The sequence below is a fragment of the Prunus persica genome, chromosome G1 (genome assembly GCF_000346465.2).
Source record: "Prunus persica cultivar Lovell chromosome G1, Prunus_persica_NCBIv2, whole genome shotgun sequence".
Taxonomy (NCBI): Eukaryota; Viridiplantae; Streptophyta; class Magnoliopsida; order Rosales; family Rosaceae; genus Prunus; species Prunus persica.
The window spans coordinates 1,292,233-1,320,213 of record NC_034009.1 but is presented as its reverse complement, the minus strand read 5'-3'; the positions used below and the strand labels follow the sequence as shown (position 1 = coordinate 1,320,213).

Genomic DNA, 27,981 nt, shown 5'->3' with positions numbered 1-27,981 from the left:
TGTTTATATTTAAATAAATAAATAAATATATAATTATAATATTTATGTTTGATCCTAAGTTAACATCCATCTCTTAATTCTTCATAATCTTCTTTAGAATTGTTGAGGCCTAAAAAATCCAAGGCTGAGCCCAAATATATTCCTGGCCCAGTACGACACCTTACTGAGAGGAAACCTAACTTGGGCACGCAAGAGTTTGTCATATGCGTTTGCACACGTGCCACACTAAGCAAATACCCAACACACCACACAGAAAGGTCGTAAGAAGCCCGTAAAATGTATTGGCTCTATGAACCCGCGCTTATTATCCAGTTGAGTGCCATTTGGCCTGGCCATAGCCCATTACAATACGATAAAGCTCAAGCACACCAAATAATATGCAACGCTAAGCGGAAAACCTTTATCTTAGTACCAAGCCACGTTACAAGCTTAAGTGGGCTCAAGCCACGCGAATGCCTAGGGTTTGCTGAACGGGTTGTAGTATGGATGGTTACAAATATTCACGAAGCTCATTGAGAATGGAAGTTTTGGTTTGCTTGGAAGCATCAAAACTTAAGCTCATTTTTTAAGCCCAAACATATAGGTAAGCATGAGAGAGAAAATCCAATACCTTTAGAAAAAATCCAATGACCTACAACACTTAGAAATATCTCACATCAGTCAAAATATTCATCTCTTCCCTAATTTGAGCATGTACAAAGATATAATTTGAGTACCAAATCGATATAATTTAAAAGTTTAGATATAAAAATTAATTTGAATTAAGGATATTTCAAAAGTTGGAAAAGTTTCTAGTACCCAACAATTTTCAAAGTACCAAATTGAGATGGGTTAATAATTAGTGATAAAAATTCCCACTTTTTATTATTATATAGACTTGACTTGGGTTGGGTCCGTCTAAACAATACACGTAAGCTAGGTAAACGGACAGAGTTTGGGTCCTCCCGCGCCGTGGAACAGATTTGTTTTGTTTTGTTTTTTTTTAATCAGACAAATTTGTTGTTTTTCTGTTACGAATTCTTTTTTGGGTCAATGTTACGAAAATTATTCTCTCCTGGCCACCTTTCTCGTATGTACCTGTCAATTGTACCTCTCTTCTGGTTTTTTCCTTGTTTTGAAACAGTCTCTCTCCCTCAAAGCCGTACATTAGGCAAACCAGCGCATCTCTCTCGCCTCTCTCTCTCTCTCTCTCTCTCTCTCTCTAAAACTCTCATTCATTCGCCTCTGCCTTCTGGGCTGTGGTTTCCTGTTCTGGTTTTTTGGTTAATCCTCCTCGAAATCTCATCCACAAAGGAAAAACCAAAAGGAAAACAAAAAACCCATGAGCCCCAAACTGCCCAACACCCCCAAAAACGTTGTTTTCTGCTCATTATTGTTGTTAAAGTTTGTTCCATTCTCTGTTTTTTCATTGCCCTCCAACGACTTTGTCTTTCTTCGATTCTCTGGTGTTCAAAGTAAACCTTTTCGTCTCCCTATAATATATTCCAGTTTCGGGATTTATTGGGATTTTTTTTTTTGCACGCGTGATTCTTCTGGTACTTCTCCGTGGGTTTGTTTTTGGGCTTGTGTTTGAATTTTCAATCTTTTGAGGGTCATTGGTCTTTGGTCTCACCGTTGTGGAAATTGTGTCGTTTTCTGAGAGTCTACTTTCATTCTTTTGTTTTATTATTTATAGAAAAGAAATCAAAGAAAAGTGGTTGGTGATGAAATACTTGGGATTTTGAAGGTTGTTTTGTTTTCATTTATTTAATTTGGAATATAAAAGAAAGGAAAGTCGGTATTGATATTTTTATTGGTGCATATTAACAGAAATTGTTTTTTGGGTTATGAGGTCAACATTGGAGACATTTGGGGTGGTGTGATTGGTTTTCAATTACATCATATATTCCTTTTTCATCTTCCATCTTATTTCATTTGTTAAATTTAAGGAAAGCTTTGTTGGTGAGTTCTATTGTTAACCAAAGAAGGGTTTTCCAAATCTATCTGTTTTGAGCTTTATCATTGATGGGTTGCTGCATGCATATCTGGCAAAGATGATGATGAAAAATTGAAGTCTTCTGTTGATCATGTTGACAACAGCTTAACAGATTGTTTCTGGGTTTAGCTTCGTTTCATTTCTTTTGGCTGTTCCCATTGCCGTTGGTAGTTTGGATTTTCTCTGTCGATTTTTCTGTATTGATTGTCAGCAATGGATTCAAGGACAAGTGAGAATTTTGAAGGTGACATTGTATCAAAGCAGGTGGATCTCCAGCAAGGCGATATGAAGTTTAACATTAAGGGTACAGGTACAGGAAGTATTAGTTTCAAAGATATGGATCCAAAAATTAAGGGTACGGGAAGCATTAGTAACAAACAGATGGATCCGAAATTTAAGGGTGCAGGAAGTATTAGTGGCAAAGAGATGATCTTCAGAGCTGATAAAATTGATTTGAAGCACATAGATATACAGCTTGAGAAGCACTTGAGCAGGGTTTGGTCCAAGAACATTGAGAGAACCCGGCCTAAGGAAGAGTGGGAGATTGATTTATCTAAATTGGATATAAGATATGTTGTAGCTAGAGGGACCTATGGTATTGTATACAGGGGTACCTACGATGAACGAGACGTTGCAGGTAATCACTGATAATCCCATTCGCATTGTGATTTTGATTTTTTCTGGCTGTGTAGGACATGATGGAAAGAAAAAAAAAAGGAAGGAGCTTTCTTTACATATTGTATTGAATACATCCATCTTCTCTGTGTATCCCTTATGTTAATTTGGCATTGAATAACTAGTTTTTTGGCTGTCAATTCTAAGAACCGCTACGCTGAATCCCTTTCGGCCATTTCTGGAGTTGAATTGGGATTTATATGAATAAAAATAACAATTTGTTTTTAGCATTTCCCTTTGCTTTTGGTGAGTCATGTTAAAACACTAATTTGGCATGTATCAAGTCTCTAGGTGAAACTGAATTATGTGTTCCACTTCAACGTTGAACGCATGATATTGAAGTGTTACATATAATTTATCTTTATATTCTGTATTATTGGTGTAAGAGTGTTGTGATTGACAAGTCCTGTCATACTTTCAGGCCTTAGTAGAATTTTGATCGATACATTAAAATCGTTCATAATCCTGATAGAAAACCATAGCCAGTCTTAATTTGTTGAATTTTTTAAACTTCTGTACTGATGTTGTTTATGGCACTTTCCATCATGTGATTATATTACTCCAATCACTTTGTTTCACTCTGTTTCCAATCAATCATTAGCAGCCATAAAAGTCGGTGCTCAACCTCATATCATATGTACTCTCTTTGATAATTCTGAAATTCTTTGGATTTATGCAATATAAATTGGAGCTACCACTTCGTATTATGAATGATCTTATTTGAGTTACATTATAATGTTGAAGCAAATCTATTAAAGAATATATATTAGTCAAAGTTAAAGAAAAACACTTGAGGAGCCAGGATGCCAGTTAATTAATAATGGATATTTTATTTTGGATTATTATTCTAGAGCTTAATTTCTGTAAAATGAAAAAGGAAACGTCATTCTAAAGATTATTTATATTATAACTTTGCGTATAGTTATAGAACTCTGCAAATGATGTCAATTTAGTATATTATGTTGCATTAGTATTGTCTTGTCAGGAACCTGGTGGAGTTTGAATTGTTTTACATGGTGATTTGCAAACTTTATGATTGAAGCATGACTGTTTAATCTGTTCTAACACTAGTCATTTCATTTCTAGAGTACCAGAAAAAAAACTGATGTTAAATGAGATCGATAGCAATTGTTTGCAGTGGTGGCACAGTAGTGCTCTGCCACTTTGTTGGCATGCATATCAAATTCTCATTGCAATCTCGTGCTGAATTTTATAGTTAAGGTGTTGGACTGGGGGGAGGATGGTTATGCCACAGCTAATGACACTAATGCTGCGCGGGAATCATTTCAAAAAGAAGTTGCTGTCTGGCACAAGCTTGACCACCCTAATGTTACAAAGGTACAGACCCAGTTTTCTTTTGATTTTTTATATTCAGTTTATTGCAATCTCCATTATTAATGTAAAAGTGACAGTTGTGGAGATTATCACTCAACGATTCTTCCACCCCTCCTCTTTGTATCAGTTCATTGGAGCTTCAATGGGAACTTCAGATCTTAAGATTCCTTCAAAAAGCTCTTCAAGTGATGGTCTAGATTCTAATCCTGCAAGAGCATGTTGTGTTGTTGTGGAGTATCTCGCTGGTGGGACACTAAAGCAATACTTGATAAGAAACAGGCAAAAGAAACTTGCCTTTAAGGTTGTGATCCAACTTGCTTTGGACCTGGCTAGAGGGTGAGTTCGATTGTTCTATACATTTCTCATCTACATACGTTTCTAGTAAAATTCTTATTGATCTGGGATTATTACCCTTCCTCTTGCAGTCTTAGCTATCTGCATTCTCAAAAAATTGTACACCGTGATGTCAAAACAGAAAATATGTTGCTTGATACTCGCAGAAACCTTAAAATAGCTGATTTTGGTGTCGCTCGTGTTGAAGCTCAGAATCCAAGGGACATGACTGGTGAAACTGGTACCCTTGGATACATGGCCCCAGAGGTATGTATGCCTAGTTAAAACCTGGTATGTGTTTTTGTGTAGCTGGAATATTATTTCACACTAAAAAAGTAACTGTCTGGTGCTCTACGAGCTTGAAATAAATTAACACAAAAAGAAAAAGGGGGGGGGGGGACATAAGGTTAAATCTCCCTTACACTTCTAATTTCATCAGTTCACACCTTACCTGTGTATGCATCTTTTTTTTAAGCTTTGGACTTTAGAATGGATGGAAATGACATGCAACCTTCACATGTGAATAAGCGTGTGCCCTTCATGTGAGAAAGCCTAATCTACCTGCCGAAACCACACTAACATATTTTAAAACCACAAAAATTGCATAAGGCTGTTGTGAGCATGTGCAAAGGCACATGGGCTCAGCAAAAATGCTCTCACAGGGTTCTCAACATCCATGTTGAAACCAGAGCAACATATAACAAAGCCACCTTCCTCTTGCTTCTCCCCCAAAATACCAACACTTATTTGTACAAACTATTTCTCAGTTCCCAGCTTCTGATTCTTTACTCTTTCCCCACCAAATTCGCTTGTGAAGGCGATGAAGACAAGGACCCAAATGAGGATGTTGTTTTGAGCCATTAAAGTTGGTTATGAAAAAAATATCCTGTGCACCACCTTGCTCGGTATTCTGTATGTTCCTAGGCATCAAGAGAAGTAATTCATTGAGGTCAAGTATGATAACCTCTTATTCGACACACATCAACAACACTAAGCATTTAAGAACTATTCCTTTGACCTTTTCGTGTTACCGGGAGTCTGCTTGATCAATATGTTAAATTGAGCTTTAGATGAAGGAATGAGACGTCAAAGGTGAGAGGGTTTAGTTCAAGAATTGAGGATTGCAGGATTGTAATTGTGGAGCTGATACTTAGAGCATGAAGGGCCTACCTTTGAGAAGGGTTTTAGAGCGAGTTGGCTAGAGAGGGAGAGGGGCTTATGGCTATGATAAAAAGAAAAGAAGAACGTGCGGCAGTTGACGACAATGTTGGTTTTGCCACCAACATAGCAAATGACCTGTTATGTGGGTGTGGGATGATGTGGCCACCATAGTCGCCCATGAGGTGACCTGCCTTACAGTGCTTGTTGGAAGGAGAGGCTCGTCACATGAGTCTGTATGAGAGCTTTCCTTAATGTCATGTGAAAGGCACATGAAATTTCCATCCATTTTAACGTGTGTTAATTGATAGAATTAGAAGTTTAGGGGAACATTGGGACTAGCCTAAAGTTTATGGGGGTTAATTTTATATTCCAAAAAAAAAAGAAAGAAGCAACAAGGAGATACTATTGAGTTGAATTATGTTTTCCATCTTGCATATAGTGCTAAAGATGATTCTTCTTTATTGGGTTTGGGGTTGGTTTTGTCTGGGACTCTGATATTGTGTTCCCCCTGTGATAAGGTAAACCTATCATTTGTGTTGTTAGCTTTTTACAAATACCTCCATAAAAGAGAAGAGAAAAAAAAAAATCAATTTTATGTACATTATTGGGCGTGAAAAGAAAAACCTCTCTTATTCTTTCCTCTCTGTATTTCTCTTAATTTGTGTGATATTTTGTGAGGTTTTAAGTGGTAAATCATTAAGCTGACAAGATATATATGTAGGTTCTGGATGGTAAGCCTTATAATAGAAGATGCGATGTCTACAGCTTTGGCATATGCTTATGGGAAGTTTATTGCTGCGATATGCCTTACCCAGACCTTAGCTTTGCTGATGTGTCATCTGCAGTTGTCCGACAGGTCAGTTTTTTTAAAGAAATAAATATATATCTCTTTACATTATATAAATACAAGAAAAACTGGCATGATCTAGAGTTTGACTTGTCCAGGTTTAACTTTAAAGGTCCTTTTGAAATGTGGGATTTCAAATCTAGGGATTTTGGCTTATGTTTTATATGTAAACATTGCATGATACCTGAATTTTCGTATTTGCATTGTGCATATATATTTCTGATGATTCTTTGTATCTGATAATTTCAAATTCAAAATGTTCCATTGTCGCCTTCCGAAATAAATTGAATTCAATATTTTTGTTGCTTTTCCAATAAAATGTAGCTTCATTGTCAAAATCCAAATCGCTAAGTTAGGTCACCCAGTTTAAAGTTATCTGCTTTTATAAGACTGCTTATTGTTCATTTAATGAGCAACGTTTATTTATTTTGCTTCTCTGCTGACAATAACCAAAATGAGAAAAATCTGAAATGACTCAAGAAAATTGCATGAAGATTTAGCTCATATCTTGTACTTTTCTGCCTGTTGGTTGGGTCTAAGACTCCAAAGATCGAGGCTTAGTTAGTTGAGTTACCAGTGTCTTAATGAATGGACTTTTGTGGCGGTCTTTGTAATTGAAGTTGTATATCTAGTCGAAGATTTGACATCTAACTCTTCATGGGCGTTTCATTGTACGTACTATATGGTTTGTTAACAGAACTTACGGCCAGAAATCCCCAGATGCTGTCCGAGTTCTTTTTCAAACATCATGCGCAAGTGCTGGGACGCAAATGCAAATAAACGTCCTGAAATGGGTGAGGTGGTGAGAATGTTGGAAGCAATTGATACGAGTAAAGGAGGTGGGATGATACCTGAAGACCGTTCTCCGGGCTGTTTCTGTTTTGCCCCTACTCGTGGTCCCTGAGCTTTTATCTTGATTTGTTCCTGTTGCCGAAGGAAATTGATCGGCTATTTTCTCGCCAGAAAGACGATTGAAAAGAAAAACAAGGGAAAAGAAAAGGATGGTAAAGTTTTTTTCCAGATATGCTTGCAGTTGCAGCCTTGCCTCTTAGTTTCAAAGTTGTCTCTTTAGTGAATGAACAAAGAAAGGTTTATGAATTGTGTATCAATCTGATTTTCCAGCTTGTATTTGTGATGTGGGTCTGTTTCGATAGTGAGCTTCGAGAGTTGGGATTGAATGCGTTGTTGCACATGACAAAGAGCCGAGGGAATCATTGCCTAGGAACAAACAAGCAGTGACTGGATGGAAACAAGTTGAGCAGCTTATTGAAACGTGTTTAGGGGCTGTATTATATATGGTTCTGTAGCATTGCTATGTTCCTATATATTTGATTGGCCTTTTGTATGTTGATTTTTAAACGAAAATATTTGCATTTGTTTGTTGGGCCTTTTGACCTTTCATTTAATGCATATACTATTTAGCAACGAAACATAGAAACTTATCTGGACACCAAGTATGCTAAGGACTATTATGTGGGCAAGAATGTAATTCTACGGCATTGAGCAACACACAAGCAAAGCAAATGTTTGGCTCACGTCCCATTCATTTGGAGGTGGAGAGGGTGACAGGAAAGGATAGAAAACAATTCAAGCGATAATTGATTGTTGGTTCTATTTGAGTGATCTTTAAATTTATTTTCTATTTTTAAGGGGTGGTGCAAATTTGAGATATCTTTCAATATTGAGAAGAAAAATAACGCATGAATTCGACCAAATAAAAGACAGAAAGAAAAAGAGACCAAATAAATGACAGAGAGAAAAAGATGAAGAGATGCACCAGCTTAGTGGGATTCTAGTATTATTAATTTGAACACCAATTAAATAGAGCTTGTTTGTATGATCATCATCTCACATGTGACAGCATATCTCTGATATATTCTTCTCATGTCATGCGCTTGCCATATAACACAAGTGGAATTGTAGTCGGATTAATTTGGTGATGGATGAGCATGAACCTACCTTCATTTGTCGCCTGTGGTTGCTTCTGTGTTCCTATAGTGGTGGAAGTGGAACCAATGCCAATTATTATGAAGATAAGTTAACTGGTAAATTTTATAAGGGATCAGTTGTTCACACTCTAAAAAAGTCATCTTACACGTCTTTATTATGAAAATATAAGGAAAAGGTTTCACTTGAAAGAGTGTATGCATGATGATTATTTTGAAGTGCCAATAACAATTCCTTTTTGTATAAAATTATGACTCCTAAGTGTGATCGTTGGTGATTTTAAGGTGGAGTGCATCAAACCGAACTATATCCACTCCTATTTATCAAACTTATTCATCAAAATTGTTCACCAAATCAACGATGTATCTATAATACCAACGAACTATTTATTTATTGGTATTTCTCTACTTTTTAGAGGAAGTTTCAAGTTCGAATTCTCATTTTTTCTTTGTGTGATAAATAACGTGATGAGAGAGATAGATGCATAATTATATACAATAATTGGTACAAAATTGAATTTACTCCCACGAAAGCACAGAAAAGAGTCCCTATATTTTTCTGTACTAACTTCTCATTTGGTAAACAAATCATCCTTTATCTTCATGTTGTCAATGCCACTATCTATAAGAAGATTTGTCCTTGCTGCCGATACGATGTCCTATTATTTACCTAATCGAATAATATTTGTTTGTTTTCACCGAACCCTTTTGGAAGTAGTGGGTGTCACCACTTGCACTAGTTATATCATTGTCATTCTCCATATCTGCACCCTCTACCACTTCACCTTATCTTAAGCTAAGACTAAGATCCTAGAGGTAGGGCACCTTATAAAAAGAAAACCCCCATGAAATATATTTATATTTTTCTAAATAAAGCACTGGACCCAGACTCTATCTTCTATTGGGTTCCATGCGACAGTGCAAAAGCAAACAGCAGCAGTAGAATTGTTCCTTATTTTATGCTGTCAAGAATGTGGACGTCAAATCGACCATATGCATATTCTCAGAACACACCCCTCCCCAAAAAAACATAGAAGGAAAAAATTGAGATTTTTTTTATATTTTTTATAAAAGTGATATTTTATTTTAATTTAATATAAATTACAGGGGATTCGAATTTGAGAGCATATTTATTTTAACCAACTTAGCTGAAATCATGTCTGCACTGAAAATTTTATTTTGATTGAACCTCTATTGGCGGATTAATGAAGATAATGATTTCTAATTTTGTTTGTGTCCAGATTTTAGGGATAATATATATGTTTACAGTGACTCCAAAATCCCAAGTTCATGCATGCGTCAATTCATAAATAAGATCTTTGAATCTAGTGGACTATGTAGACAAATTAGTCATACCCTCAGGCTCGTTAGTGGGAAAATAATATGCTGAAAGGGGCACTTTCAAGTCTGTCGAGAATTATAAAAAAGGGAGCTCCACAACAATTCTAAAACAAACCCACCAAGAACACAAGGGAAAGAAAAAAACATGGAGAAATGGGCTGAGGTGGTGATAAAAAGTATGCAATTAAAAAAAATTTGTCCACTTTAATCATACAAGGCCCCATTAAAACATGTTAACTTGCAATCAGATGTATGAAAATGTAAGACAGGAACGTCAGGTAGTGCTTCTTTATATTGATGAGTAAGAATTTTCAACACGAAATGTTGTGTCCTGTGGTGAGATAAGAACAAATGTCGATATCCTTTGCCAACAAACTTCATTTTCGTTTTGTTTTTCTTGCTTTCTTGGTTGTCCTTTAGTACCCCATACGCCATGGTGCTGCCTAATCCTTATTTGGTGGAAATCTCCAAGTGTACGCTTGGAGTTGATTAGTGTATTAGTTGGAACGCTTAGCATATATATCTTAATCCTTCAACGTAATTAAACTCTTGCTTATGTTGCAGTAATTTATCTGAATATGCGATTCAGATTCACAGTTTAACAAATTGGAGACTTTGAAAAAGATCAAAGGTGAGAGAAAATCAAAATAGACAAAATTGCCCTTATTTATTTTTGAATTTCCTAAGGAATCCTTTACATTTGCATGTCTTTGGTTTGAAAGTTGAGAGATTTTTCTGCTTTTTTTCAAAAATGAAAATTTTTTTGTGACTAGAACCTAAATTTACTTTAACGAATAAATGCTTGTCTGGCATTGTTTTTTTATTTTTTATTTTTTAACCTTATTTCTTTTTATTGATTTAACAAATCTACTCATATCCCACATTACGTAATATCTACTCTAACCTTTATGTCACGTTTCCTTGATGCTAGACCCTTTATTATGGGAATATCACAGAGTCACGGTTGTAAAGTCTGACCCAAAAAAGAAAAAATCCGATAGAGATTAGATTAGAAAGAATATCATAAATTTGGTTAAACATGGGGGAGGTGGGGGCATATTAGTAATTCCACGCTTCATTGTATTCCCTCTACAAAATGCTTCAAGAAGGTGGCCACATTCATTAATATTATTCAACAAGCTGCTGTCAGTTACAAAATCATAAAGAACTTCTGCTGCCCCTTCAACTACAACGCAAAGCAGCCAAGAGTGCTTCTCTGTTCCGCTTTTACTCCTTGTACCATGGGCTTAGGAGGCCAGGAAACGTCGTCGTTTGTGAGTGATTTTCTGGAAAAGTGTGGTGGCTATGCTGTTCTTGACGGTGGGTTTGCCACTGAGCTTGAACGACATGGAGCTGACCTCAACGACCCTCTCTGGAGCGCCAAATGCCTTATCAGTTCTCCTCACCTTGTCAGAAGGGTACTTCTTCTTGAGTTGCCCTACTCTCAACTTTTTTATTTTTTTATTTGGTTAAATCTTTTCTCTGCACTTTTGCTTGCTTGTTTTTTTATTATTTCTAGAATCCCATAAAGGGAAAAACTTAAAAAGAAATGCGAATAAATGCTCAATAATATCTTCTACTTTATGTATATTATATTGCATTTATGACATGTTTATTTACTCGGAAGGAAAAATAGTATGTTTATTTACTCGAAAGGAGAGTGGGATTTATACATCTTTTGATTTATGTGTTAATAAACGAAGGGAAATTAATACTTATTTATGATAAGTAAACATGCGAATATAATGACGTATATATTTTCAATCATGCCCTTTCTATTTTTCTCTTTTTCCATTTTGTGGATAAGGTAAATTAATCTGCTGCTATTTCAAAATAATAAAATAAATCATATTCTAAAACTAGAAGTATATATTTTTTTTTCTGTCTTGAGATGTATTTTAATGCATGAATATATCTTTAGTGGGTGTTTGTATTATAATCTCGATTAAAGATGAGAGCTGAGTCATCCTAGGTTGTATCATAGTAAGTGAAGCACGTCAGCTTCTGACAGCGACGTGGAAAAGCACAAATATCCAACTCAGATCGTCTCATTTTCTCATGACACCTGTATTTTTCATGCAACAATTAATAAAAAAATTTGGTGCACAAAAAATATTATCTAGATACATTCATGACGGTCAAAAATATTGGGCCATCTTAAAGTCCAATCCCATTTCATATCCTTCTGGGCACAGCGAAGCTTAGGCCCATCAAATATTTATTCTTTTTTTAAGATATGAAAATAGGGGAATGTGAATATATATATATATATATATTTAAAATTCTTTTAACTATTTGAGCTACAAATCCTTGCAATTATTCATTTTTGTGCCGTGTTTTAGAATATTTTTTCGTTTTTCTTCTATTAAAAGGTACACTTGGACTACCTTGATGCTGGCGCAAACGTCATAATAACCGCGTCTTATCAGGTAATTAATTTTGTTTATCCCTCATTACTTTATAATTGTTTTTTAATAACAAAGTTTAATTATGCTGTTATATTTTCTGTGATACAGGCCACCATTCAGGGTTTTGAGGCCAAAGGTTTCTCTAAAGAAGAAGCCAAAGCCTTGATTAGGAAAAGTGTAGAAATTGCAATTGAGGCAAGGGAAATTTATTATGACAAATTGCAATCAAGACGTCCAGTTCTAGTTGCAGCATCTGTGGGCAGCTATGGGGCATACTTGGCTGATGGCTCTGAGTATAGGTCAGTGAACTCAGTGATCCATAAAAGTTTCACTCATTGAACCAAATTAATTTACAAAGCAATAGCTAGATTTCTGAGCAATGGTAATTTATAGGACCCTAAAAAATTCCTGAATGTTTCAGCATATGATTTTGTAGTTGGAACAAGAAAATGGAAGCACCCCTGCATGTGTTATTTTCTTGTGCATTGTTTTATATGGTTTGTGGTTCATTTTTTTCTGGCCTGGTTTGTGTTACTATGTTCCTAGATGATTACCTGATCTCATGCATTATGATTTTGCTGTTTCTGCTTCGCAGTGGAAACTACGGTGATGCAGTTACCGTAGAGACGTTGAAGGATTTCCACAGGGAAAGGGTACAGATTCTGGCCAACTCCGGTGCTGATCTTATCGCATTTGAGACAACGCCGAATAAGATAGAAGCAAAGGTAGATGCCATTTCCCTTAGTTGTGCCTATGTGAAACATAATATGTTTAAGGCATTTCATGCCCCATTGTTGTCCAAATGCCACGTGCATCTTGAATTAGGCTCATGCCTGTTTATTGATGGGGAAAATATAACTCATGAGGGTGTTTCAGTCATGTTCAGACTAGAACATGGAAAATTCCACTCTGGTTTTGGCTAAATTCCTTGCTTGAATGTGATGCAGGCATATGCTGAGTTGCTTGAGGAAGAAGGAATAGACATTCCAGCCTGGTTTTCCTTCACTTCTAAGGATGGAATCAATGTGGTCAGTGGCGATTCGATCTCAGAGTGCACCTCTATTGCAGATTCATGCAAGCAAGTTGTTGCTGTTGGAATCAACTGCACACCTCCTAGATTCATCCATGGACTGGTTTCATTGATTCGGAAGGTCTGATTTTTGGTCAATTTATTAGTTTATATACTCAATTAGCCCCTTGAACTTCTGATAAAATGGTCCTGTTCCCATCTAAATTGCAGGTTACAAGCAAACCAATAGTCATATACCCCAACAGTGGTGAGACTTATGATGGTCTGACCAAGCAATGGGTGGTGAGTCTCCCTACTTTTTACAGAAAATACTTGTGTTGCAAGACTCTGAATCTGAACCATTGATCATGTTGATTGTTGCTTGAAAATACTTACCGTAGAAAGAGTAGCAAATTCTTGTCAAACATATGAAATCTGGTCTTAAATTGTTCCAAATGTTTTGAAAAATTCTGAATGCATGTTAATTTTCGATTGCAGCAATCAAGCGGGGAGGTCGATGAAGAGTTTGCAGACATAGTGATAGGCAAGTGGCATGAGGCCGGGGCTTCTCTATTCGGAGGCTGCTGCAGGACAACTCCAAATACCATAAGGGCCATATCTAGAGTTCTCTCCAACCAGAAGTCTTCTGCAATTAACGAGGATGCTTAAATGAGTTCCAAAACTGAGATGTAAATATTTCTCTAATCCGCTAAGAATAAAAGCTTTATATCCCTTCCTTTCCTTGTTTTGTAACTCAGAGGAAGTAGTGAAAATGTCACCGTGGTAAAAGTGTTAATTTCAAGGGTAAAATTTTCTGGCACTTTTTGAGGTTTAGGTTTATTCTGTTGCATTCTTACATGTAGCCAAATAAACAGGGGAATCATGAAAAAAATGACTCATTTTAAAAGGGCCTTCAAATCCTTTTTCCAATTTTTTTAGAAATAGTTAAAAAATGACTCATTTTGATAATATTCTCGCGTGATAGAGGAAGAGGTAAGGCCATCTCCAACGGAGGGCCAAATGTAAAATTGAGTTTTAGCCCTAAATTTCTTCTCCAATACATAGGCCAGGTCATAATTTCCACCCACGCACTAAATTAGGCGGAATTCCGCTCAACTTTTGAGTCGGACCTAAATTTTGCAACATGTTGCTTGTTTGCTTTTTTTTTTTTTTTTTCCTTCTTAAATCAGAACTTAAACGTTTACCTCCCATCAAATGCCCATGATTTAGCCTTATAAAAAAGATCCAACGGACCAAAACGAAATCTCAGCCAAAATGTTAATTAAATAATCTAACCTCAATATCATCCTAAAGTATATAAATACACACTTGTTTGTTCATAGTATGTGTGTTTGTCCTTTATCATTTATGAATTAAATTTTTGTTTTCAAAATTAGATTTTTTTAAATTATGTTAAAATGTTTAGATTAATAAATCACGATGGTATAAACCAAAATTAACTTAAGAAAAATTAAACACAAAATATTTTTAGAGTTAAACGATTCTTAAATAATTAATAAAGTTACAGACTCAAATTTTGAGTCCTGCAGGGTTGGAGGAAAAAGCTGTTTGAGTCTGGTTAATACATGAATAGTTATATTTTGAAAGAAAAAATTTAGATTTAGCCTCATTTGAGTTGGAAATGATCTAACATATACGCGTGCAACCCGTATTGAGCAAAAAAGCCACCCTCAAGCGAAATACCTACATACTGAGATCTCCAACTTGCAATTGTTACCATTATCTCCACTAGCTCAATTTAAGTAGAGGTATTTGGTGTATTTTGTTCTTTCAACTTAAAAATCAATAATTTATTTTTCTAAATGTTTGAAGAAATTGTCAACTTTTTTTTTTGGGTTCAAAAACTACTAAATGACGGATATTTTAGATGTCATTCCCTTCACAGGAAAACAGAGGAAAAGAGGTAATTCAAAATTTCTAAAAGAGAGAGAGAGAAAATAAAAAAAGTTCTGAACTTTGAACAGTCGGCGTACCAAGTTTGACGTAAGTCAATATGGTTCAAGCCCAACCGCAATGCAAAAGGAAGCATTTCAGTTAAGTTAGTTGACAGTTGGTGCAAAACCCCAAACAGGCAAAACAGACGCATCCCAAAATGGCTGCAACGCTTCAACTAAGTCCTCTGGTCTCAGCCACCCCAAGCTTCGTAGCTCCCACAAACCAAAGGGAATCCAAAGCTATGGCCAAGGACACTTCCCCAACTGGGTTACTCAGAAACTGTAAAACCATGAACGAAGTCAAGCAACTTCACTGTCAAATCAGTAAAAAAGGCCTCAGAAACAGACCCTCTACTGTTACCAATCTAATTACTACATGTGCCGAAATGGGCACCTTTGAAAGCTTAGATTATGCCCGGAAAGCCTTCAACTTGTTCCTTGAAGACGAAGAAACAAAGGGTCATATATTGTTCATGTACAATTCTTTGATAAGGGGTTACTCTAGTGCTGGACTTAGTGATGAGGCCGTTTTGCTTTATGTTCAGATGGTGGTGAAGGGTATTTTGCCCGATAAGTTCACATTTCCGTTTGTGCTGAGCGCTTGCTCCAAGGTTGTGGCTTTCAGTGAAGGGGTTCAGCTCCATGGAGCACTTGTTAAGATGGGTTTGGAGGAAGATGCATTTATTGAGAATTCTTTGATCCATTTCTATGCTGAAAGTGGGGAGTTGGATTATAGCCGAAAGGTGTTCGATGGAATGGCCGAGAGAAATATCGTGTCGTGGACTAGTTTGATTTGTGGTTATGCTAGGAGGCAGTTTCCAAAGGAGGCTGTTTCTTTGTTTTTTGAGATGGTGGCGGCTGGTATTAAACCAAATTCGGTAACCATGGTGTGTGTCATTTCTGCTTGTGCAAAGTTGAAGGATCTTGAATTGAGTGAGAGGGTGTGTGCTTACATTGGGGAGTCGGGAGTGAAGGTTAATACGCTTGTAGTAAATGCACTTGTTGATATGTATATGAAATGTGGAGCTACTGATGCTGCAAAGCGGCTTTTTGACGAATGTGGGGATAAAAACTTGGTTCTTTACAATACAATTTTGTCCAATTATGTGCGTCAGGGACTGGCTAGGGAGGCACTTGCTGTATTGGATGAAATGCTTAGACAAGGTCCAAGACCAGACAAGGTTACACTGTTGTCTGCAATCTCAGCTTGTGCACAACTAGGTGATTCTCTGTCCGGAAAGTGCTGCCATGGTTATGTGATCAGAAATAGACTCGAAGGTTGGGATGCTATTTGTAATGCCATGATTGACATGTACATGAAGTGTGGAAAACAAGAGATGGCCTGCGGAATTTTCGATAATATGTCCAACAGGACTGTAGTGTCATGGAACTCATTGATTGCTGGTTTTATCAGAAGTGGTGATGTGAACTCAGCTTGGCAGATGTTCAATGAGATGCCGAAGAGCGATCTTGTCTCTTGGAACACCATGATTGGTGCTTTAGTCCAAGAGAGTATGTTTGTGGAAGCAATTGAGCTTTTTCGGGTGATGCAGGCTGACGGAATAAAAGGAGATAGGGTGACCATGGTGGAAGTGGCATCTGCCTGCGGATATCTAGGAGCTCTTGATCTTGCAAAGTGGACCCATGCTTATATTGAGAAAAATAAAATTGACTGTGATATGCGGCTTGGCACAGCCTTAGTTGACATGTTTGCTAGATGTGGAGATCCTCAAAGTGCAATGAAAGTGTTCAGTAGCATGGCAAGAAGAGATGTTTCTGCTTGGACTGCAGCCATTGGAGCAATGGCCATGGAGGGAAATGGTGAACGGGCTCTAGAGCTTTTTGATGAAATGATTAGGCAAGGGGTGAAACCAGATGAAGTAGTCTTTGTGGCTGTATTAACAGCATGCAGCCATGTTGGGTTTGTGAAACAAGGGTGGAACATTTTCAGGTCAATGAAGTCAGTCCATGGAATTTCCCCTCATATTATTCACTATGGTTGCATGGTTGATCTACTAGGCCGAGCCGGGCTCTTGGGAGAAGCTTTTGATCTGGTAAAGGGCATGCCAATGGAGCCTAATGACGTCATTTGGGGGACTCTCTTAGCCGCTTGTCGAACCTACAAAAATGTCGAAATTGCATCATATGCAGCCAAACGGTTATCCAAGTTGCCTACTCAGAGGACTGGGATTCATGTGCTTCTATCAAACATATATGCATCTGCTGAGAAATGGGCTGATGTTGCAAAAGTGAGGCTACATTTGAAGGAGAAAGGGATACACAAGGTGCCCGGATCAAGCTCCATAGAGGTCAATGGAATGATCCATGAGTTTATTTCTGGTGGTGATACAAACACAGAGAAGAGCGAGCTTACATTGATGCTACAAGAAATAAACTGCAGACTGAGAGAAGCTGGCCATGTTCCTGATTTGGACAATGTCCTGCTTGATGTTGATGAGAAGGAAAAAGAGTACTTGCTCAGTCGGCATAGTGAGAAACTTGCCATAGCTTTTGGGCTGATAGGTACAGGGCAAGGCGTGCCGATTCGTGTGGTTAAGAATCTCAGAATGTGCTCTGACTGTCACTCCTTTGCCAAGTTAGTGTCAAGAATATACAACCGGGAAATTATAGTTCGGGATAACAACAGGTTTCATTTTTTCAATCAGGGGCTTTGCTCTTGTAGTGATTACTGGTAATAAAACTATAATTCAAGGCTCGCATTTGTACTTAAGACATTCTTATCTTCATCTTCAGGTCTTGTAGATTATAAAAAAGGAATATAAAAGTATAAATTCAGTATATAAAAAAACTGTGAAATCCCAGCTGTTGACTTGGTTCAGTCATGTGAACGCGTCAGTGACAAAGGAATATCAAACGAAGGTTCCTCACTTTTGACTTGACATTCATTTTTGCAGGCAGCAGGAAGCTGCTTCCTATATGTGATAAAGCACAAGGCCTTAATATATAACAAGAGATAGTTTCTGACATGAATATGGTTTCTATGGCCAATCAAGCAGCCTCTCCTTCCTCTTCTTCTTTCTCCAATTCATGCACGTATGATGTGTTTCTTAGTTTCAGAGGTGAAGATACACGCCATAATTTTACAGATCATTTGTACAGTGCTTTGGTTCAGAAGGGAATCAATACCTTCATAGATGATAAGCTCAGAAGAGGAGGAGAAATATCAGCATCACTTCTCAAAGCAATTGAAGAGTCAAGGATTTCTATAATCGTATTCTCTACAAAATATGCAGCGTTCAAGCGGTGCCTGGATGTACTCGATAAGATCCTTGAGTGTAAAAAATTGAGGCAACAGAAAGTGTGGCCGATTTTTTACAAGGTCGAGCCCTCGGATGTAAGGCACCAAAGAGGATCTTTTGGTGAAGCGCTTGCTAAACATGAATGCAAATTCAAGAATAATATTCACAAAGTGCACAGATGGAGGAAAGCTCTTTCAGAAGCAGCCAATTTGTCTGGGTGGACTTTTTCAGATGGGTATGTATATTTCCGACGACTTTAGTGTTTGTTTTTGTGTGTATATATTTCCAGGCTATTTTCCTTTTTAAGCCTTTTCTTTTTGTTAAATTGCTTAACATATAATGGGATATTGATTTGTTAAATCTTCAAGAACACATAACGTATGAAGGACAAATTTTGACACATTCTAATTGGAAGGTATTAACATAAGTGGAGGCAAAAAGAGTCAAAACTAAGGTTGAGGCTGACTAAAACAATTGGGTCGAGTGGTTGACTAATTGTTGAGGTAAAATATTCTGTCTCTTTTAAAATGTCGTGTTGGTTTATGAAATCTTTTGTATTCTTTTAAAGTGACAGGCATGAATCTCAGTTTATCCGTAAGATTGTTGACGATGTCTTAGAGGAACTATCATCCCATGCATATTTAGATGTGGCTACATATCCAGTTGGAATAGAGTCTTATGTAGGAGAAATCAATAAACTTTTAGAAGTTGGGGAAGAAAGTGTTTGCATGGTAGGGATATGGGGAGCTGGTGGAATTGGTAAGACAACAATTGCTAAAGCTGTTTATCATTCAATTGTCCATGAGTTTGATGGTAGTTGTTTCTTGGCAAATGTTAGAGAAAACTCAATGCCACATGGAGGCCTAGTCCAATTGCAAGAGACTCTTCTAATTGATATTCTGAGGGTTAAAAAGTTGAAGGTGACTAATGTTGATAAAGGAGTCGCTATGATAAAGAAGAGGTTGAGCAATAAAAAGGTTCTCTTGATTCTTGACGATGTGAATCAATTGGAACAGTTACACAGCTTAGCTCGAGGGTCTGATTGGTTTGGATCAGGCAGTAGAATTATCATAACGACAAGAGATAAACATTTGCTAATCGCTAAGTATATTTGATATACAATGTCAAAGTATTAGATTATCATGAAGCTCTTGAGTTGTTCAGTTGGAATGCATTCAAAAGAAATGTACCTCCGAGCGATTATGTGAAAGTTGCTAGACGTGCAGTATACTATGTTCAAGGCCTTCCACTAGCTCTAACAGTTTTAGGTTCTCATCTATGTGGTAGAAGCATAGATCAATGGCAAGCGGCATTAGATAGTTACAAGAGAGTTCCTAACAAAGAGATACAAGAGATTCTCAAAATAAGTTTCGATGCATTGGAAGATATTGTGAAAGAAATTTTCCTTCACATTGCATGTTTCTTTAAAGGTAAATATGTACACTACGTGACACAAATGCTAGAATGCTGTGACCCTATGATTGGTATTGAACTACTTGTAGAAAAGGCTCTCATAACTATAGATGGATGTCGGGTTTTGATGCATGACTTGCTAGAAGAAATGGGTAAAGAAATAGTTCGTCAAGAATCGCCCAATAATCCAGGAAAGCGTAGCAGATTGTGGCTTCACGAGGATGTTGATCACGTGCTGGCAGAAAATACAGTAAGTATAATTTCTGTTGTGTATTTAGCTTGAGAAGCAAGCCCATATGAATATAGTTTTCTTCTTGTCAAAATTCTGAAGCAAAATATTTATAATTTGGAAACACGTGTAACCAATTTACACTAATGGTTTTTCTTTTGTTTTTTTTGTTTTTGTTTTTGTTTTTGTTTTTTCTTTTCTTTCTGTTTCTACTATAGGGAACAGATACAATTAAAGGCATTATGATAAAGGTGCCTGAATCATATAATCAGATATGCTTGAATGCTAAAAGCTTCTCAAAGATGAAAAGTCTTAATTTATTTGTGAACTATGATGCGCACTTTTCTGGGAACATTTATTATCTCTCAAACGAGTTGAGGTGGCTTGACTGGCCTGGATGTTCTTTACCGTCTCTGCCATCTAATTTTCATCCAAAGAAGCTTGCTGTGCTCAATATGCCTCAAAGCTGTATCACCAGACTATGGGAGGGATTCATGGTACTTAAAAGTATTCATTCATTATTTTTCTCAAACGCTTATGCTGAAGCTTTCTTTGAAGCTTCATTTGATTCTCTTTCTTGTTGCACTGAATTTGCCAAAGTTGACATCTGTAAATTTTGAAGGCTGTAAGTTCTTGGAGAAAATCCCGGACTTTACTGGAGTCATAAACTTAGAAAACTTGAATCTAGATTACTGTACAAGTTTAGTTGAGGTTCATCCTTCCGTTGGATTCCTCGATAAACTTGTTATGTTGAGTCTCAGGGGCTGCTCTAACCTCATGAAGTTTCCAGCACAAATAAGCTTGAAATCTTTAGAAGTTATGGAGCTGGGCAATTGCTTTAGGCTTGAGAATTTTCCAGTAATTGTAGAAAAGATGGAATCCTTAAGATATATGAATCTACAAGGCACTGCCATTAAAGAATTGCACTCATCAATTGGATATCTCATTGGGCTTGAAGAGTTGTACTTATCAAATTGTGAAGATCTTACAACTCTGCCATGCAGCATTTATGAGTTGCAAGATCTAAAGGTTCTTGACTTGCATTGCTGCAAGAGGCTTCGAGAAATTCCAGAGCTTCCACCAAAGATACGTTGGTTAGTTGCGAGTGATTGTGAATCATTGGAAAGGTTTTCAAAATTGTCAAAGATATTCAAACACAGAGAAGAATCGCGGGGGATTTATTGGGTGAACCTGTCTAATTGTTATAGATTGTGTTCTAATCTGGGCTATGGCGTGGCAAAGATTGAAAATGTTTTACTGAATCAGGTCTCTATATCCTCTCTCACTCTCTCTACGCAAATATATATGTGTACACACACACACACACACACACACACACACACACACACACACATGTAGTTAACATTGTTATGTGTGTTACAGGCATCTTCCGATCATGACTCTGCATTGACATTGTACTTCCTGGATATGAGGTTCCGGAGTGGTTCCCCTGTCGTAAATGTGAACTTCTTGTTGAAACCCCTCGATATAGGTGTGGTATATGTGAATTTTCTTTTGAAATTCCTGCAACAGTCCAATGGGAGAGCACGGGATTGGCTTTCTGTGCTGTTTTTAAGGTCGTACAGAATAGTTTTACTGGTTTGCATTTTGGAGCTACAATTTCCATCAGTGATGTATGCTTAGAGCGTGATTATGAGTTTTTTTCTTGTTCAAGAAAGACAACGTCTGCTCATGTGTGGCTCAAGTATATTCCATTAAGAACTTGGAAGAAGTCACAGATATTTGAAACGCAGCCTCGGTTTCGTCCTCATACCTGTCGAGTTAGATTTTACTTTGGGAGCAGCACACGACCAGTTTTGTTGAAAAGCTTAAGTGTTGACCTACTCCTAGTATGCAACCAGGATGATTTCAACTACGGCATGGCAGTCAATCATCAGCAAGAGGAGTTGCTTTCAGAGTCTTCGAAACCGATGAATCCTCAAAAGCAAAACCTACAACAAAGAGCCTCAGTTCTCAGGAAAATCGATGATACTAACATCGAACATCAGCAAGAGCAACTGCCTAACTTGTCTTTGGAACCAACGAATCCTCGAAAACGGAAGCATAATGAGGAACGAAGGCATCATAGAAAACAGAAGGATGTTGAGGATTAACCATCCACTTCAACTTCACCAATGATCTAGTGGCTTGGTCTCTTATCATGGGCAACCAATCGTTGGTTGTTTGTCACTCTCAGAAATGAAAGCCTATTCCATCAGAATGATCTTATTTTTGTGTGTGCTGAGGATCTTCTTACAAAGTGGCACTCTAAAGCCTGCGTTTTGAATTCATTGATAATCTTTTGTTCTTTTTGGGTTACAGCCATTAAGGTAGGAAGAGAAGGGTGGAAAACAAAATATGCGTTTTATTTCATCAGGAACTACCCAAAAAAAAAGAAAAAGAGACCAAATCTACGAATTTATTGACCCAAAAAAATCTACGAATTTAACAAACATTTTACATGACAAAATTAACAAGCAGAATGTAACAGTTGGTAAAACCAAAAGGCCTTTCATGATTTGCTTCTTAACTGCGGAAAGATGGAATCCACAAAGGCATGGTGCATCGGATCTGATAGCCAGAGATTGGCTATATGATAATGAGATGAGGTGTGCCGGTGGACTTCTTCCATGAGCCAGATGGTGGCTTCGGCTTTACACGGATGAATTATGGTATCCAAGGGCCTGTACTCTTCCTCACTGCCCATCCTCAATTGGTCCCACTGTTTTAGGAGAATATTGGTGAGGTAATGCAAAGGTTGTCCATATAACTGCTTAATGGATTTACCTAACCCCATCCATGAGGTGAATGGGATAACAGAGCCACGGTGCGCTGGGATCGGGATCTGCTTCATGTACTCCTGATACATCTCTGCCCTTCGCGTCAAAGCACCTATAGTTTAAAGCATGTTTAGAGGACTTAAAGAGGCCAAAAAAGCAAACCACCCTAACAGCATTGGAGTCATCAAGGCTACTAAGGTACCAGGAAAGAAATATGGTACCAGGAAAGAAATATGGTAAAGTGCCATAGTGGATATAAACAGCAACCTATTAGCCACTCATTTTCCTAAAGAGGTTATCACATATTGAGATTACTATATTCAGCGAAAAAAAAGCTCAAACAACCCCAACAATGACATTTACGAGTACACAGTTCTTCATCTTAGTTAATAGCATTGTCACTGACAAGTTTAAGAATGGCCAATTATGTACCCATTACAGTGCAAAATAAGGAAAAATAAAACTTGTTGGACTATTGATCTTAGCAAATAAGCATTTTGGTAAAAACTGGTAATTCATTTACTGGAACAACAGTATTACATCGCTTGGATCAGAGATTTTCACAGATTCATAATTTCTCGATGACGTTGATGTAGTCTAAACATGATAGAGCGTGCATAAGTTTACACAACTATTTTGTTTCTCGAACTTGAAATTTACCATTTCAGTTGGACTACATTTTTGTTAATATATTATTTTAGAAAAAGAAAAAGAAAACATAAATTTGCTCTGCAACATTATAAATAAATCTTAATTGACACTATAATTTCAACATACATTAGTTCACCAGTTTCGGTAAAACAAGGCTCTAAATCTTGATTGTGCAATTACCTTCGGATGTTCTTTCTTTGGCAGGTTGATCAGATGTGGTATTATTGGTTAACTGCTTGCTATCAGACTCAATATTGGTTTCCATCTCCATGTCTGAGGAAGAAGAGTCATCTGATGATATAACATCAACCTGCTCATCCCATGGAAATGCCCTCTTCATGGTATATGGACTGTAACCTGCATAGGATAACTCATTCGGCATTCATATGAGCTAAAATAACAGGGAGCCGATATAAAATAGATGAAAAACTTAAAGCTCCCAAAAGAACCATAAGTTACTCATTTTGTGCAGCATAACACCACCCACCCACCATAAAGCATTAGTGCGATAAATTAGCTACTGGAGAGGTTTTTAGAGAAAATAACAGAATCTGGTGGCATTTGGAACACGAAACATCCTATCACCAATTCTGTCACTAATCTTTAAATACAAAGACAATAATATTCGGATAAAATCAGATTCGAGACAATGCCTGCAGGCTGTTCAATTCCAAAACATGGCTGACCACAGGGGAACAATTGCGAATAATGTTTGCCTACTATTAATTCATAAATGAATCCATAGGCAAGAACTAAGGCCAACCAGATAAATTAGACATATGAATAACAGATAAAAGGCATGCAATAAACTGCACACCTAGATAAGGCATGCTGGACTGCTAATCTCTTAATTATAAATCACAGGTCACTCAATTCTCATGATACACCCTATTTAGGGTACAAATGGGTTCTCCTAGAAGCAAACCAAACATGAACTTTCAATATGATTTCATGCAAACAGATCTTTTGATTTCATCAACTCTGTCCTTTTTACCACTGAATTCTACCAATTTTGTCAATTCTGCACAGCATGCTTCCAGTGAATTTTCAATGACCCATTTGCCTGACTTGTTTGCATGATATTTTAAACAATTAAAAAACACAAAACAAACACATTCCTATTTACTTTCTTGACTCTTCATACTTTTCCAGAAATGGCAGAACAAAATCACCCAACTGCTTAATTAGAAAAAGAAAAGAACAGAAATTTAGTTCCTTTCTCGGGAACAATTAACTGTAGAAATTAGAAGGCCCAAAGAAGAAGAACGAAGAAATGAATTGCAGAAAGATCACTAAAGAGAGCAACGGGACTGACCTTTAAACAGCAAACGGAAAACGATTATTATTAGAAGATGTATTTCTGCTGCTGTCGAAGTTTCTTCAGTTAGTTTTACCAATTCGGGTCGTATTTGTACAGGACAAAGTGGAGAGAGAGAATTCCGTTGCGGGCTCCACCCGAGACCCGTCCACTCAATGTTTTTACTCTACAATTCATAGGTCGACCCGACCCGACCCTAATATGTAGAGGACCGTCTCTACCTTTGACCATAAATAAGAGGCTCCTGTTTAGGAAGACTGAAAAAAGACTTAAAAGAATTGTACAACTCAGAAACAAAACACTTTGATTTGCATTTTAGGGCTCAAATGATTCCTGAAGTAATGAGGAAAGAATTGTACAACTCAGAAACAACAGAAACAAAACACTTTGATTTGCATTTTAGGGCTCAAATGATTCCTGAAGTAATGAGGATTCAGAATATCACACATTGATGAAATTCAATAACTAAAAGAAAGATCGATTCTTTGAAATCCTTCTTTTTTTCAAACAGAATGAATAGAAATAGAATCAGATCGATTTTCTAAATATTTTTCTGAATATTTCTCAATATCCGGGCTATTCACGCAACGTGGAGTTCTATGTTGGTTATTCAACTAAATTATTTGTTCTAATGGTCGTTCAACTCTTGCAAATTGGTCTTATTGTCTAACTCCGTCAATATTGCTATTACTTTAAGGGTAAAATCGTCAATTTATTCTAAAATATTAATAAATTAATTAAAAATATAAAGAAAAAAATCAGAAAATTTTAAATAAATAAATAAAACTAAAAACTGAAATGAGCAAGAGTTAAAATTTAAAAAAAAAAAAAAAAAAAAAACAAATATTCAATCTAATTGAATCCACACACAAGAAAGAGGAAAAAATTGGCTCACCATTAGAGCCCGATCGCTCGCCGTGGTTGCTCTGCTGCGTGTCCATGAACATATTCATCCTCTGCACCTCCAAATCATTGGCGAATTGCATCCTCTGCTTCTCCAACTCCACCATCTGCCTCAACTTCTCGGCCTCCACTCTCTGATACACCTCCCCGAACCTCTCAATCGCTCTCGCCAATCTCTTCAACCCTTCTTCTCCTCCTCCGCTATCTCTCTCCCTCTCCATCTCAACCTCATACTTCTCCTCGTCGTCCTCTCCATCTCAACCTCCTCATCTAGAATTGGAATAGCTGTCAAAAGTCCTATTTACCCCTAAAAAGGTTGCATGTACTGCTCACAATGATTTAATTTGACAGAAAATGTTACACTGATTGGCAGTCTTTCCCTATCTCTCGCCCAAAAATGCTTTCAAGGTTCCAAAATCCCAACCTCTCTTCCATTTCAAAAACCAACATCAAACTGCTGCGTCACTTGTTATGCAATCCTCTGTGCACCTTGACTGAGCCAACCCCAGTCAGTGAAGTCACCGAGTCTCCCGAGCTTCCAAACTGGGTCAAATTCTTCGACACTAAACGCCCAGAAAAGGCAGTTCTTGATGAGGATTTTGTTATCCCTTCTCTTGCCAATTGGGTCGAGGCTCAGAAGCTCAGAGACCCCAGCAAAGCTGTCAAGCGCCCGCTCAGCGAGACCGCTGATACCGACGACATCGATAAAGTCTGTAGAATCTTGAAAAATGGGTACCCATCACTGGAAAATGCTGCTCAAGCTCTGGATGGGTGTGTTTCGGATTTATCAAACAGTTTGGTGGAACGGGTTTTGAAGAGGTTTAGCAATGAATGGGTTCCTGCTTTCGGATTCTTCATTTGGGCAAAAGCACAAACAGGTTATAGGCATCCGCCGGAGGCATATAACTCAATGGTTGACATTTTAGGCAAGTCCGAGAATTTTGAGCTCATGTGGGAGATGGTTGAAGAAATGGTCAAAATTGGAGGAGGGTATGTTACTTTGGACACAATGAGTAAGGTGATGAGGAGGCTTGCAAGGGCTGGTCGGTACAAGGAGGCAATAGATGCATTTCGGGGGATCGAGCGATTTGGCGTGAGGAGAGACGTGCTGTCCTTGAACACTCTCATGGGTGCATTGGTGAAGGAAAGAAGTGTTGAGCATGCCCATGAAGTTTTCTTGGAGTTTAAGGAATCTATACCTTTGAATCCTCAAACTTTCAATGTTCTGATACATGGGTGGTGTAAACCCAGGAAGCTAGACATTGCTAGAAACACAATGGAGGAGATGGAGAAGCACGGTTTTCATCCCGATGTTCTCTCTTATACCTGTTTCATTGAAGCATATTGTCATGACAAGGATTTTCGCAAAGTTGATGAAGTTCTTGGTGAAATGAAGGACAAGGCTTGTGAGCCAAATACCGTGACATACACTATAATAATGCATGCTTTAGGGAAGGCGAGGGAGATAACTAAAGCTTTGGAGGTTTATGAGAAGATGAAAAGGAGTGGTTGTGTTCCTGATACTTCGTTTTATAACTCTTTGATTTTCCTTCTTGGTAAAGCTGGTAGGCTCAAGGATGTTCAGGAAGTAGTTGAGGACATGACAAATCAAGGTGTAAAGCCGGACACTTTGACGCATAATACCCTGATTTCTTCTGCTTGTGCACATTCGCAGGAAGAGGCTGCTCTCAAGTTGCTCAAGAATATGGAGGAGGAATCATGCAAGCCGGATCTTAAGACTTATGCCCCATTGTTGAAGTTGTTTTGCAGAAAGAAGAGGATGAGGGTGCTCTGCTTTTTGTTAGACCACATGTTTAAGAACGACGTGAGCATTGAAGGTGGAACTTATGCACTCTTGGTACGTGGGCTTTGTAGCAATGGTAAGCTTGAAAATGCTTGCTCATTCTTTGAGGAAATGGTGTCGAAGGGATTCGTTCCGAAGGATAGCACATACAACATGTTGATAAAGGAATTGGAGGGGAAGAGTATGGAGAAAGAGAAGAAACATGTTGAAAAGTTAATGTTGGAGGCAAAAGAGCAAGAGATATAGGCAACTCTTTCCGCCACTGAATGCCCGATGTTCAAGATGAGTAATGCATAAGAGTCATGCGGATTTGTACCCTTGGACCATTATCAAATTATAGCATCCCTTTTTCACTATTATCAAATTATTGCGCTGAGACACAACTGGTAATCTTGACCATTCCCAGAGAATTCCCAAGACATTGCTGTTAACAGAGATGCATGTCTTTGATGTAAACAAATAGAGATCATTTAAGAGCAATTTTGTTTTGAAATGTTGGTCTCTTTATTTTGTACTCAGTTCATCCAAAAAACATGTTTGGTGAGAATCATGACATATTTTGCCGTGTAAGTTGTAACTTAACCATAAAACCAAAAAAAGGAAAATAAAATAGTAACGAGAACTCCAGTGTGAACTTG

The 27,981-nt window shown here is 37.5% G+C and overlaps 7 protein-coding genes across 10 annotated transcripts; 6 read left to right on the top strand and 1 right to left on the bottom strand.

Annotated features, from left to right (window-relative positions):
• LOC18792037 (serine/threonine-protein kinase HT1) lies at nucleotides 1,039-7,756 on the top strand. Of its 2 annotated transcripts, XR_002269561.1 has the most exons (7): nucleotides 1,039-2,612; nucleotides 3,867-3,988; nucleotides 4,113-4,321; nucleotides 4,411-4,585; nucleotides 6,201-6,335; nucleotides 7,024-7,330; nucleotides 7,449-7,756. XR_002269561.1 is itself a non-coding variant. In XM_007223294.2 (6 exons), exons 1-6 carry the CDS (start codon nucleotides 2,189-2,191, stop codon nucleotides 7,228-7,230), a joined length of 1,272 nt encoding a protein of 423 aa, XP_007223356.2. In that variant the 5' UTR covers nucleotides 1,039-2,188; the 3' UTR covers nucleotides 7,231-7,756. The 2 variants fall into 2 exon arrangements, 1 of the variants encoding a protein (XP_007223356.2); XM_007223294.2 differs by having other exon boundaries at nucleotides 7,024-7,756.
• Nucleotides 10,203-13,869, top strand: LOC18791688 (homocysteine S-methyltransferase 3). Its single transcript, XM_007225592.2, has 7 exons — nucleotides 10,203-11,031; nucleotides 11,986-12,042; nucleotides 12,130-12,320; nucleotides 12,617-12,746; nucleotides 12,969-13,172; nucleotides 13,262-13,333; nucleotides 13,529-13,869. The coding sequence occupies exons 1-7, from the start codon at nucleotides 10,855-10,857 to the stop codon at nucleotides 13,697-13,699; spliced, it is 1,002 nt and encodes a 333-aa protein (XP_007225654.1). The 5' UTR covers nucleotides 10,203-10,854; the 3' UTR covers nucleotides 13,700-13,869.
• Nucleotides 14,941-17,969, top strand: LOC18792947 (pentatricopeptide repeat-containing protein At3g22690). 2 transcript variants are annotated; one of them, XM_020562650.1, is made up of 2 exons: nucleotides 14,941-17,677; nucleotides 17,901-17,969. In XM_020562650.1, the coding sequence occupies exons 1-2, from the start codon at nucleotides 15,144-15,146 to the stop codon at nucleotides 17,926-17,928; spliced, it is 2,562 nt and encodes an 853-aa protein (XP_020418239.1). In that variant the 5' UTR covers nucleotides 14,941-15,143; the 3' UTR covers nucleotides 17,929-17,969. The 2 variants fall into 2 exon arrangements, with proteins under 2 accessions (XP_020418239.1, XP_007225289.1); XM_007225227.2 differs by lacking the exon at nucleotides 17,901-17,969 and having other exon boundaries at nucleotides 14,941-17,716.
• LOC109948882 (TMV resistance protein N-like) lies at nucleotides 17,963-19,379 on the top strand. Its single transcript, XM_020562677.1, has 2 exons — nucleotides 17,963-18,480; nucleotides 18,814-19,379. Exons 1-2 carry the CDS (start codon nucleotides 17,972-17,974, stop codon nucleotides 19,358-19,360), a joined length of 1,056 nt encoding a protein of 351 aa, XP_020418266.1. The 5' UTR covers nucleotides 17,963-17,971; the 3' UTR covers nucleotides 19,361-19,379.
• Nucleotides 19,366-22,194, top strand: LOC18789860 (disease resistance protein RPP5). The gene is made up of 3 exons (XM_020562693.1): nucleotides 19,366-19,908; nucleotides 20,106-21,153; nucleotides 21,271-22,194. The coding sequence occupies exons 1-2, from the start codon at nucleotides 19,702-19,704 to the stop codon at nucleotides 20,505-20,507; spliced, it is 609 nt and encodes a 202-aa protein (XP_020418282.1). The 5' UTR covers nucleotides 19,366-19,701; the 3' UTR covers nucleotides 20,508-21,153; nucleotides 21,271-22,194.
• Nucleotides 22,280-25,842, bottom strand: LOC18788131 (protein RDM1). Of its 2 annotated transcripts, XM_020562685.1 has the most exons (4): nucleotides 25,532-25,790; nucleotides 23,499-23,675; nucleotides 22,675-22,779; nucleotides 22,529-22,609 (listed from the first exon to the last, which is right to left on the bottom strand). In XM_020562685.1, the coding sequence occupies exons 1-4, from the start codon at nucleotides 25,758-25,760 to the stop codon at nucleotides 22,584-22,586; spliced, it is 537 nt and encodes a 178-aa protein (XP_020418274.1). In that variant the 5' UTR covers nucleotides 25,761-25,790; the 3' UTR covers nucleotides 22,529-22,583. The 2 variants fall into 2 exon arrangements, with proteins under 2 accessions (XP_007223423.1, XP_020418274.1); XM_007223361.2 differs by having other exon boundaries at nucleotides 22,280-22,779; nucleotides 25,532-25,842.
• On the top strand, nucleotides 25,515-27,895 carry LOC18788567 (pentatricopeptide repeat-containing protein At3g22670, mitochondrial). Its single transcript, XM_020562670.1, has one exon. It carries the CDS (start codon nucleotides 25,937-25,939, stop codon nucleotides 27,587-27,589), a length of 1,653 nt encoding a protein of 550 aa, XP_020418259.1. The 5' UTR covers nucleotides 25,515-25,936; the 3' UTR covers nucleotides 27,590-27,895.

Excerpts from the sequence above, each read along its gene's own strand:
- LOC18791688 (XM_007225592.2), top strand. The coding sequence starts at position 10,855 with ATGGGCTTAGGAGGCCAGGAAACGTCGTCGTTTGTGAGTGATTTTCTG. Across the intron at positions 12,043-12,129 it reads TAATAACCGCGTCTTATCAG|GCCACCATTCAGGGTTTTGA; the intron begins GTAATTAATTTT and ends TCTGTGATACAG. Across the intron at positions 13,334-13,528 it reads GTCTGACCAAGCAATGGGTG|CAATCAAGCGGGGAGGTCGA; the intron begins GTGAGTCTCCCT and ends TTTCGATTGCAG.
- LOC18788567 (XM_020562670.1), top strand. The coding sequence starts at position 25,937 with ATGCTTTCAAGGTTCCAAAATCCCAACCTCTCTTCCATTTCAAAAACC.
- LOC18789860 (XM_020562693.1), top strand. The coding sequence starts at position 19,702 with ATGCTAGAATGCTGTGACCCTATGATTGGTATTGAACTACTTGTAGAA. Across the intron at positions 19,909-20,105 it reads ACGTGCTGGCAGAAAATACA|GGAACAGATACAATTAAAGG; the intron begins GTAAGTATAATT and ends TTTCTACTATAG.
- LOC18788131 (XM_007223361.2), bottom strand. The coding sequence starts at position 25,760 with ATGGAGAGGGAGAGAGATAGCGGAGGAGGAGAAGAAGGGTTGAAGAGA. Across the intron at positions 23,676-25,531 it reads CGAGCGATCGGGCTCTAATG|GTTACAGTCCATATACCATG; the intron begins GTGAGCCAATTT and ends TATCCTATGCAG. Across the intron at positions 22,780-23,498 it reads CAAAGAAAGAACATCCGAAG|GTGCTTTGACGCGAAGGGCA; the intron begins GTAATTGCACAA and ends TTTAAACTATAG.
- LOC109948882 (XM_020562677.1), top strand. The coding sequence starts at position 17,972 with ATGAATATGGTTTCTATGGCCAATCAAGCAGCCTCTCCTTCCTCTTCT. Across the intron at positions 18,481-18,813 it reads GGGTGGACTTTTTCAGATGG|TGACAGGCATGAATCTCAGT; the intron begins GTATGTATATTT and ends ATTCTTTTAAAG.
- LOC18792947 (XM_020562650.1), top strand. The coding sequence starts at position 15,144 with ATGGCTGCAACGCTTCAACTAAGTCCTCTGGTCTCAGCCACCCCAAGC. Across the intron at positions 17,678-17,900 it reads TGCTCTTGTAGTGATTACTG|GCAGCAGGAAGCTGCTTCCT; the intron begins GTAATAAAACTA and ends TCATTTTTGCAG.
- LOC18792037 (XM_007223294.2), top strand. The coding sequence starts at position 2,189 with ATGGATTCAAGGACAAGTGAGAATTTTGAAGGTGACATTGTATCAAAG. Across the intron at positions 2,613-3,866 it reads CGATGAACGAGACGTTGCAG|TTAAGGTGTTGGACTGGGGG; the intron begins GTAATCACTGAT and ends TGAATTTTATAG. Across the intron at positions 4,586-6,200 it reads TTGGATACATGGCCCCAGAG|GTTCTGGATGGTAAGCCTTA; the intron begins GTATGTATGCCT and ends ATATATATGTAG.